Raw genomic sequence first — 12,000 nt, 5'->3', positions numbered from 1 at the left:
ATTATCAGTGTTTAAATCAGTTATTTACATTTGTATTTCAGGAGTCTTTGATGAATAGAAAGTTCATAAGAACAGCATTTATCTGAAATAGAAAGCTTGTGTAACATTAAACCGTTCAAAAGTGTGGGGTCAGTAAGAATTTATATTTTATTTTTGGGGGGAAAGAAATAAAATAAATCAATACTTTTATTCATCAAGGATGAGGTAAACTGATCAAAAGTGACAGTAAAGACATTTATAATGTTAGAAAAGATTACATTTCAGATAGATGCTGTTCTTATGAACTTTCTATTCATCAAAGAATCCTGAAATACAAATGTAAATAACTGATTTCAACACTGATAATAATCATAATTGTAATACACAGCGATGAAATAGCCCATGGAACGCAAATTAATAATGTATGATATTACATTTCCAAATATTACATGTTAATATAGTAAAAGATCACGAGAAAACACTTTTACAAACAACAAGAAGTCTGAACATGCGAAACCAACCCCCACAACCAATCAGAACAGCGAAGCGCCGTGACGTCACCCTCGATCCCACAATGCACTGTCTGAAGACCACATTCACATCATAAAGTGAGCTTTTTTTACCACCAAATGCTAATAATTGAATGGTATATGATAACAATGTTCAAGTGAAGTGTACTAAGGAGCATCTCCTGACTGAGTGAAACACTGACCTCTCCTCACCGTCACTGTGCACAGCGGCGCGCGTGACCCGTACTGAGAGCGCGCGCTTTGACAAGTTATGCCTTAAACTGATGAGTAAGGAAAATAACGACGCGGGGTGACGCCCGTGTCCTCGCTCATTCTCGCGAGAGAAATTTTTGAACGGGTACAGGTCCGTCTGCTGAGGTGACTCACCTACTTCGTGAGATGCCACGCGGAACCAGGATCTGCCCCGAAACACCCAATCGAATGTAAACAATGAAAAAGATTAAATCGTCTAATCGATTCTGGAACCAGGATCTGCCCGAGAACCCATAAACTGTGGAGTTTAGTGATCGAGTGTGTGATACTTGTATTCAGGAGTTTTAAAGCTGCGATTCCTCAGGGAGCCACAAGGGAGCGCTAGAGGTCCGTGGAAAACTCGAGAGAGGGAAAAAGTAAAGTAAATTAATAACGTGATTAAAATAAAAAATAAATAAGCACATTAGGTTAAAATATAGTTTTGTTTAAATACAAAAAAAACCCATTGATTAAAATATGTAAATGATTAAAATAATTAAATAACATTTGATTAATTAAATAGTAAATACTTAAATAATAAAGTAAATAATATTTTACTAGATTTAAATAAATACAGAAAACTCGATTTAGATCAATAAAAATGAAGAAAAGCAGTGTAAAAATATATATATATAAAAAAAAAATCTGTGGTTTCATCATTTGAATATGCAAATGAACTGAATCGCGGTTTACCTTTAACGAAAGTGTGAAGCCTGATTTATTTAGCCGGTTCATGAAGAATTGTTACAGTAAAAATGTTCAATAGTTTGTTTTAGAGAGCAAATTTATTCTACAATAACCTTATAAGGATGCTATTTTCATTTATTTATACACGTTACATTATAAACACAATTTGTGTAAAATAAATAATATCAACCAAACGGCAAATGTCACAACCTGAGTTCAGCTGGCTGTTGCCAGATCACTATGATAACTATAACAATAACTGTAATGATGACAATAACTGTAACAAAAAACTAACTGTAACAATAACTATATTGATAACTGTAAAGATAACAATAATTGTAAGGAGCATCTCCTGACTGAGTGACACACTGAACCCTCCTCACCATCACTGTGCACAGCGGCGCGCGTGACCCGTACTGAGAGCGCGCGCATTGACAGATCATGCCTTAAACTGATGAGTAAGGAAAATAACGATGCGGGGTGACGCCCGTGTCCTCGCTCATTCTCGCGAGAGAAATTTTTGAACGGGTACAGGTCCGTCCGCTGAGGTGACTCACCTACTTCGTGAGACGCCACGCGGAACCAGGATCTGCCCCGAAACACCCAATAACTGTTCATTAAGAAAGAGTTTTTAATCGATTATGAGAGTTTTGAAGTTGCGATTCCTCAGAAAGACACAAGAGAGCGCTAGATGTCTGGGACAGAAATAAATAACGTGATTAAAATATTATATATATATATATATATATATATATATATATATATATATATATATATATATATAATACATTAGATTAAAATACAGTTTTATTTAAATACAAAATAAATAAAACAAATGAATGATTAAAAAGTAAATAATCATTATATTATTAAATTAAAACATTATATTATTATTATTATTAATAATAAAATAAATAAAATAATTAAATAAATAAAAAAGTAAATACGATTTTTTATTAGATTTAAATAAATACATAAAACTTGATTTAGATAAATAAAAATAAGAAAAGCAGTGTAAAAATATAAAAAATAATCTGTGGTTTCATTACGCTAAGCAAATGAACAGAAGCGCGAAAGTGTGAATCCCATTTTAATGAAGAATTATTAAAGTAAAAATGTTTAATAGTTTGTTTTAGAGAGCAAATTCATTCTACAATAACCTTATAAGGATACTATTTATTTTAAAATTACACGTCACATTATAATAAACACAAATTGTGTAATATATATATATGTCACAACCTGGGAATCTTATATTCACTTGGCAAAATAAATGTTTGGTTGGTTGCTATTCTGTTTGATGCTTCCGGTATCGGAGAAGACTCCATTTCCCGTGATGCATCTCTTCAGCGCGGCACTGCAGCGGCACACGCGTCGCGTCGCTGATAACATCTCGCGCAATGGCTGCAGCTCTGTCTCGAGCGCTGAAATTACCGGGTAAGTCGAATATTAATCTATATTATCTTCAATAAGCAGTCGAATGAATGACAGTAATAACCCGCCGTTCAGATGCAGGGCGCGCGCTCGCGCTGCGTGTGTGTTTTGCTCGGTGACGTCAGTGATGTGATTATCAGACGCATCTTCACTCCGTTATACTGTATTCAGATGCGACATGCAGCTATGACCGTTATCAGCCGGTTACACAGATCAACCTGCGCTGAGAACGACGTCAAAACCAGCGCGATTATATCATATTCAATTATTAAATTCGCTGCAGATCGGCACACAAATAAGACCAACACCGACCACCGTACATGTACAGTACCATGGTGAATGCCTACGTCACGCGACCACAGTGTTTTTTTTTTGTAAAAAAACAAACATCATTTGCTATTTTCTCAAACAAGAGAATCTGTGAATTTTCTTCAAAAATGTTTTAATTTTAATTACACTCTAAAAAACCCTAGGTTAAAAACAACCCAAGGGCTGGGGAAATAGGACGGAACACATGTTGGGTTAATTTTACCCAGCAAATTGGGTTGTTTATTTAACCCAGCATAATGCCTTGATTTAACCCAGTATAGTTGATTAATTGTTATTATAATACTAGCTTTTCTTTCTTTTTTTTACTTTATACATGAATGAATGTCTACGGATTCACTTAAATCCTCTAAACTTAAAAAAAAAAAACTCGATGCAACCACTGGTTTGCATGATACTTCCTTTATTTTTGATCATATTTTACAGTATGGCATATTTTATAGTTCTGAATACATCTTGAATACATTTAAGCTCGTTTAACAAAAATTCGAAGTAAAAAGTGAAACATTTATAAGTAACTCAAGTGTAATGTCCCAGTCTCTGTTGTGCCGCTTCCACTGTAACGCGCTGGATCTCGTGCCGGATCCTGAGTCGTGTTCAGCGGAGGAACTTCAGAGCGCAGAAATATGCTGTGACTCCATAACCTGTCCATAAACAATCAGTGTACAGTTCTGACAACATATGTTAACATCATACGTATTTATATTCTGTATCTTTTTGAATAAAATCATAAAATGTCATGCAAGGCATCGCACGAAAAGACAGATGCGACACTCGTGACTCACATCGCACCCCTGTATGTTGCTTTGCATAAAATAAACAATATACAGAACAATAACGTATTTACAGATAAAATAAAATGTACACAAACCTGTATTTTACCGAAGACACACACCAATTTGACGGAGCTGCACTGCTCTCTCCTGAAGAGGTCGCAAAAAGCCTGCGATAAATAACTCCATCCCTGGGTTGTTACGTCTGACTCAGGATCTGGGTTACACAAAAACTACCCAAACACTGGGTTGTTATGTCTGACTCAGGATCTGGGTTACACAAAAACTACCCAAACACTGGGTTGTTACGTCTGACTCAGGATCTGGGTTACACAAAAACTACCCAAACACTGGGTTGTTACGTCTGACTCAGGATCTGGGTTACACAAAAACTACCCAAACACTGGGTTGTTATGTCTGACTCAGGATCTGGGTTACACAAAAACTACCCAAACACTGGGTTGTTATGTCTGACTCAGGATCTGTGTTACACAAAAACTACACAAACACTGGGTTGTTACGTCTGACTCAGGATCTGGGTTACACAAAAACTACACAAACACTGGGTTGTTACGTCTGACTCAGGATCTGTGTTACACAAAAACTACACAAACACTGGGTTGTTACGTCTGACTCAGGATCTGGGTTACACAAAAACGACCCAAACACTGGGTTGTTACGTCTGACCCAGGATCTGGGTAACACCAAAACTACCCAAACACTGGGTTGTTACGTCTGACTCAGGATCTGGGTTACACAAAAACTACACAAACACTGGGTTGTTACGTCTGACTCAGGATCTGTGTTACACAAAAACTACACAAACACTGGGTTGTTACGTCTGACTCAGGATCTGGGTTACACAAAAACTACACAAACACTGGGTTGTTACGTCTGACTCAGGATCTGTGTTACTCAAAAACTACACAAACACTGGGTTGTTACGTCTGACTCAGGATCTGGGTTACACAAAAACTACCCAAACACTGGGTTGTTACGTCTGACTCAGGATCCGGGTTACACAAAAACTACCCAAACACTGGGTTGTTACGTCTGACCCAGGATCTGGGTAACACCAAAACTACCCAAACACTGGGTTGTTACGTCTGACTCAGGATCTGGGTTACACAAAAACTACACAAACACTGGGTTGTTACGTCTGACTCAGGATCTGTGTTACTCAAAAACTACACAAACACTGGGTTGTTACGTCTGACTCAGGATCTGGGTTACACAAAAACTACACAAACACTGGGTTGTTATGTCTGACTCAGGATCTGGGTTACACAAAAACTACCCAAACACTGGGTTGTTACGTCTGACTCAGGATCTGTGTTACTCAAAAACTACACAAACACTGGGTTGTTACGTCTGACTCAGGATCTGGGTTACACAAAAACTACCCAAACACTGGGTTGTTACGTCTGACTCAGGATCTGTGTTACTCAAAAACTACACAAACACTGGGTTGTTACGTCTGACTCAGGATCTGGGTTACACAAAAACTACCCAAACACTGGGTTGTTATGTCTGACTCAGGATCTGGGTTACACAAAAACTACCCAAACACTGGGTTGTTATGTCTGACTCAGGATCTGTGTTACACAAAAACTACACAAACACTGGGTTGTTACGTCTGACTCAGGATCTGGGTTACACAAAAACTACACAAACACTGGGTTGTTATGTCTGACTCAGGATCTGTGTTACACAAAAACTACACAAACACTGGGTTGTAATGTCTGACCCAGGATCTATGGGTTACACAAAAACTACACAAACACTGGGTTGTTACATCTGACTCAGGATCTGGGTTACACAAAAACTACACAAACACTGGGTTGTTACGTCTGACTCAGGATCTGTGTTACACAAAAACTACACAAACACTGGGTTGTTACGTCTGACTCAGGATCTGGGTTACACAAAAACTACACAAACACTGGGTTGTTACGTCTGACTCAGGATCTGTGTTACTCAAAAACTACACAAACACTGGGTTGTTACGTCTGACTCAGGATCTGGGTTACACAAAAACTACACAAACACTGGGTTGTTACGTCTGACTCAGGATCTGGGTTACACAAAAACTACCCAAACACTGGGTTGTAATGTCTGACCCAGGATCTGGGTAACACCAAAACTACCCAAACACTGGGTTGTTACGTCTGACCCAGGATCTGGGTAACACCAAAACTACCCAAACACTGGGTTGTAACGTCTGACCCAGGATCTGAGTAACACAAAAACGACCCAAACACTGGGTTGTTACGTCTGACCCAGGATCTGGGTAACACCAAAACTACCCAAACACTGGGTTGTAACGTCTGACCCAGGATCTGAGTAACACAAAAACGACCCAAACACTGGGTAGTTACGTCTGACCCAGGATCTGAGTAACACCAAAACTACCCAAACACTGGGTTGTAACGTCTGACCCAGGATCTGAGTAACACAAAAACGACCCAAACACTGGGTTGTTACGTCTGACCCAGGATCTGGGTAACACCAAAACTACCCAAACACTGGGTTGTTACGTCTGACCCAGGATCTGAGTAACACCAAAACTACCCAAACACTGGGTAGTTACGTCTGACCCAGGATCTGAGTAACACCAAAACTACCCAAACACTGGGTTGTAACGTCTGACCCAGGATCTGAGTAACACAAAAACGACCCAAACACTGGGTAGTTACGTCTGACCCAGGATCTGAGTAACACCAAAACTACCCAAACACTGGGTTGTAACGTCTGACCCAGGATCTGAGTAACACAAAAACGACCCAAACACTGGGTTGTTACGTCTGACCCAGGATCTGGGTAACACCAAAACTACCCAAACACTGGGTTGTTACGTCTGACCCAGGATCTGAGTAACACCAAAACTACCCAAACACTCGGTTGTAATGTCTGACCCAGGATCTGGGTAACACAAAAACTACCCAAACACTCGGTTGTAATGTCTGACCCAGGATCTGGGTAACACCAAAACTACCCAAACACTGAAAAAGAACCACAAAAATGACTCAAAAGGCTCAACCCAAGGATTTGGGTAGAGAAAATAACCCAAGATTAAGAAGTGTTAAACTGGTTAAATCCCTGGTCATGCAGGTAAGAAGGGCTCGGACCTGGGCGAGTACGACCCACTGACACAGGCGGACAGCGAAGATGAGACGGAGGACGACGATCTGGTCCTGAACTATCCTCGTAACGGCCTGAGCCCGGCGGCGGCCGACCCACGGGACGAGGAGGAGGAGTTTGAGGAGGAGGGGGAGTGGCCGCAGAGAGAGGGGGTGGGGCCTGATGTGGAGGTGGGCGGAGCCTGTGAGGGGAAAGATCGGTGTTTGACTGAGGCGATTTGGACCGCATCGTTCCTGCTGCCGCTGGGCTGTACGGCGCTGGTGGTGCTGATGTGTGCGTTTCTCCTGCCCTGCCCAGAGGGGGCGCCACACCTCACGCACTGGCAGCGAGCGCTCGGAGACGCCAGCGGTGAGTGATCACGCTACACCTCATCAACACTTCACCTCATTAACCTGCAGACTCAACATGTGCTCTTCCTCTCAGGCGTGGCCTCGCCTCCGCTGGCGCTGTGGGATGTGGACGGAGACGGGCTGGAGGATGTTCTGATTGGCGTCACCAGCATCTCTAACGACACACAGCCAAACAACGCGCAGAGCAAAGGTGAGCGGACCAAATGACGGAAAACGGGAAAACTCCCCATTACAGTAGAAGAGAGCGCAACAGTCGGTTAAGGAAGTTAAATCTCTAAAAACTAGAGTGATAACGGTAACAATTACTATTACGATAACTGTAACGATAAGTAATGAGAACAGTTACGATAACTGTAACAATAATTATAATGTTAATTGTAATGATATCTAATGATAACTGTTTCTATAACTATAATGAGAAATGTTACACTAAGTGTAACAATAACTATAATGAGAAATGTAACAAAAAAATGTAACAATAACTATAATGGTAACAATTACCGTAATGTTAACTGTAATGATGTCTATAACGATAACTTAAACGATAACAACAATGAAAATTGTAACGATAACTTATATAATAACTATGATAAATATAATGATAAATGTAAGGCTAATTGTCATGAAATCTGTAACGGTAACAATGACAGTAATGGTAACTATAATGAAAACTAAGAATAACGGTAACAGCTACTGTAAAGATGATGAACAGGAGAAATACTGGCGTCACTGTGGGCGGGCACTAATGCGCTCTCTTCCAGTAGAGTGGTCAATGCGGCAGTGGCTGGTCCAATCAGAGTGCTCCGTGTGTGTGTGTATGTGTGTGTAGAGTTCAGCGTGTGGGCGGTCAGCGGGGTCAGTGGGCAGCTGCTGTGGACGAGACCCCTCAGGGAGCCGCTGTTCTCCGTTCAGTGTGGACTGCAGACAGGAAGTGCTGATCCGCAGACAGGAAGTGCTGATCCGCAGACAGGAAGTGCTGATCCGCTGGGAAGGAAACAGGAATCCTCCGCCTGCGTCCTGATCAGCTCGGGTCACATCATCGCTGTTAACGCCTCCACAGGTCTCTCTCACACACACTCGCTCATGACAGCTGAACACATGTGTGTGTGTGTTTTGATTATCAGTGTGTGTTTCAGGCCGCACGTGGTGGACGGCAACCGTCAGTGACGTCGAGTCTCACGCGGTTCTGCTGCCGGATCTGGACAGAGACGCGTTTCCAGACCTACTGATCGCAACTCTACCAACAGACCAGGTGACCTCACACATACACCCACACACACACACACACACACACACTCTCACAGAGACGCGTTTCCAGACCTGCACATCATCATCATCTTCATCATCTACTGTCCTCAGCTGTCTGATCTGGCTCTGGTCTTGATCTCCGGCCGGGCCGGAGCTCTGATTGGCCGACCGGTGAACTTTAACCTCACGGCTCAGGGGAAGCTGATTGGTCCGCTGCTGCACGAGACGCAGGCGGGAGCCTATTACGTGCTGTTTGGCCTGGGTGAGTCTCATTCCCCGGCGGATCTCGTGATCACAGCTGTGGTAGTGGGAGGAGGGAGGAAACATGGACAACCAAAGTCCAAGTTATTAGACTCTAAAAGTTGAAATGATCATATACTAAGTTGAAATTGTGACTGAAAAAGTAAAAAAATTACATAAAAAGTCAAAATAATGACTTAAATCCAAAATTATATGTCAAAACTGACATACTAAGATGTCATGTCATAATTGTGGCAACGACATGACTTGTGTAATAACTCCATGATGTGTTTTTCTTGTGTTCATGTGTGTGTGTGTGTGTGTGTGTGTGTTCAGGCACGGTGGAGGGCGTCTCTCTCAGCCTGATTTACAGTCAGGCCACAGGCAGGAACGCCTCGGGTCGGGTCCTTCTGAAAGAGCCCAGCTGGGAGCGTCTGAGGAAGAGCAACTCGTCACGGCTCATTCACATCAGCAGGTGGAGTTCACACACACTCACTGACCCCTGACCTCATGTGCTAGTCAAGTAAATTAACTTTAGCTTAACTTAAACTTAAAAGTTACTTTAACTGTAACGGCCTGGGGTGGAGTTAATCCTCTGGATTTGTGATCTTTTTAGAATAAGTGATTTGTCCAGCTATTATTGGGTCATGTGACAGGATTCACTGTCAACTGTTTTCTATAAATATGTTTTGTGTTGGCTAACATTTATTCAGCTAATGCGTGTCCTGTTTAAAATAGACCTTGTTATCACACTAGGTTTGGATGTCAATGCAGGATGTTGTGAGGATATGTCAGTTAGAGACCATAAGTGTATCTTTTTTTATCTTTCTGCCATCGCTGACCCCCCTTGTCAGAAACGTCTGACACAATCGCGCATTATTACGCAAACAACTGTTGAGCAATGTATCTCTCGGGTTGACTGTGAACTTGGGGTTGTAGCAATGATGTTGAGCTCTTCATGTAATCTTTTATCAACTCCTGCCCTTCTGTGTTGGTGATTCCCACTCTGCATCATCACCCCTGTTCTGTGGTGTTCCACAGGGTTCAGTGTTGGGTCCAGTATTGTTTACTCTATACTTGTTGCCTCTGGGTCAGATCATTCGTGATTTTAACATTTCTTGTTTTAAGGCCTCTCTCTCTGTATGCAGTCGAGCTCTCTCTCCGTGAAATAACTGTTCCGCATTTGTCAACGAGAGCATATGGCGTAATTTAGATATATTTTTAAGATGGAAAAATGCGGTTTTACAGATACTAGACACGTGACTTTCAAATGAAAGATTGGTATCAAAGAGCACACCCAGGTTCCTAACCGACGACGAAGACTTAACAGAGCAGCCGTCGAGTGTTTTTTCAGACATCTGGGCTTGAAGCTTTATTTTTCGTTAGTTTAGCCACTGTTTCAAATACCTAGGATTATGTTTATTTTCTTCTAATAGGTTTGAAACATAAGCAGATCTAGCAGCTTTTAAAGCCTCTCTGTAAGCAATCGAGCTCTCTTTCCATGAAATGCGAAATACCTCTAGTTTTGTTTTCTTCCAGTTGCGCTCCATTTTTCTGGCTGCTCTCTTAAGGGCCCGAGTGTGCTCGTTGTACCACGGCGTTGGACTATTTTCTTTAATCTTCTTTAAGCGCAACGGAGCAACTGTGTCTAAAGTGCTGGAAAACAGAGAGTTAAAGTTTCTGTTGTAATATCAAGTTCTTCTAAGCTATCTGGGATGGTGAGATGGTGAAACTGATCAGGAAGATTATTAATAAAGCAATCTTTAGTGGCAGAAGTGATAGGTCTAACTTATTTATAACACAGAGTCGACTTTGCAACCTTGGCTAAATGAAGTTTACACGAGACTAGATAATGATCTGAGATGTCATCGCTCTGCTGCAGAATTTCAACGGCATCAGCATCTATTCCATGTGATAATATTAGATCTAGAGTATGATCACGACGATGAGTAGGTCCTGACACGTGTTGTCTAACTCCAACAGAGTTAAGAATGTCTTTAAATGCCAATCCCAATGCATCTGTGTGTGTGTGTGTGTGTGTCAGTGAGCAGGTGGAGTTCCTGCTCCCTCTAGTGGCGGGTCAGTGCGCTCAGCACAGTAATCTGGACAGCGTGTCGGTGGTGAACTCGAGCCGCAGCGACTGGATGCTGGTGTGTGGAGCCGAGGGCCGTGTGTCCGTGCTGAGAGAGAACGACACACACACCGCCTGGAGCCTCGGCCCCGCCGCCATACACACGTCTGTACACTCACTCATCTCGCGCTCTTGTTAATGCTTCACATTTTATTTTCTGTTTAAGTTTAAGGTTGTTTTTAATTCGTTTTTGTTTAAGTAGTTTTTATGTAGCTATTTTGAGCTATTTTAGTAAGTTAATCTAGGGCTAGCTAATAATCATAAGTTTAAGTCTTTAATTTCAGTCAAGCTTTATTGTTTTAATGAGTTAATGTGTGTGTGTGTGTGTGTGTGTGTGTGTGTGTGTGCAGTCGTCCGGCGTCGGGTCTCTTCAATGACGACAATGTTCCTGATCTACTCATTCATCAGTCGGCCAATGGCGTCAGGAAGGTGCGCATCTCATTAGCATCTCATTAACACGCATGCACACAGCGAGCTGACTCTGTGTGATCCGCAGGTGCAGATCCTCGACGGCGCTCGGGGGCGGAGCTTGTGGGAGGCGGGGTTTGTGTGTCCTCGTCTGGCGGTGGAGGATTCGTCGGTTCTCACCTCCTCCGGCCAATCCGTGTTCCTCTTCTGGGCGGGAGATCCGCTGTCGCCGGCGCTGAACGTCACCAAGGCAACCAGCCCGGCGGCCGAGCCGGTCCTCCGCAAGCTCTTCCTGCTCCACCCGTTCTATCCCACAATCCTCCTGCAGCTGAGCAGCACCACGGACACCGTCCTCACCGCGACAGGTGCGGCAGGCGCACCGATCAGACATGGGTTTCGCATAATTATCATGTCATGTGGTATTTTTAATTATCACCATCAGCTGGTTCATTTCTCTGTTAGTAATAGGGACTTTTATTTTGACACAGATGCACTGGAGCCATAGACTGTATGTAATATGT

General features: G+C 42.3%; 1 protein-coding gene across 1 annotated transcript in view; it reads left to right on the top strand.

Annotated features, from left to right (window-relative positions):
- Positions 1-2,718: 2,718 nt before the first annotated feature.
- Positions 2,719-12,000, top strand: part of fam234b (family with sequence similarity 234 member B) — a 10,838-nt gene continuing 1,556 nt past the window's right edge. The window contains exons 1-10 of the mRNA XM_084424716.1: positions 2,719-2,864; positions 7,073-7,450; positions 7,526-7,642; positions 8,282-8,512; positions 8,589-8,704; positions 8,812-8,962; positions 9,277-9,415; positions 10,985-11,176; positions 11,422-11,500; positions 11,568-11,844. Coding sequence (XP_084280842.1) covers positions 2,828-2,864; positions 7,073-7,450; positions 7,526-7,642; positions 8,282-8,512; positions 8,589-8,704; positions 8,812-8,962; positions 9,277-9,415; positions 10,985-11,176; positions 11,422-11,500; positions 11,568-11,844 — 1,717 coding nt within the window. The 5' untranslated portion in view covers positions 2,719-2,827. The remainder of the gene's footprint in view (positions 2,865-7,072; positions 7,451-7,525; positions 7,643-8,281; positions 8,513-8,588; positions 8,705-8,811; positions 8,963-9,276; positions 9,416-10,984; positions 11,177-11,421; positions 11,501-11,567; positions 11,845-12,000) is intronic.

This window comes from Rutilus rutilus (genome assembly GCF_951802725.1).
Source record: "Rutilus rutilus genome assembly, chromosome: 1".
Lineage (NCBI taxonomy): Eukaryota > Metazoa > Chordata > Actinopteri > Cypriniformes > Leuciscidae > Rutilus > Rutilus rutilus.
This window is presented reverse-complemented; position numbering and strand designations above follow the sequence as displayed.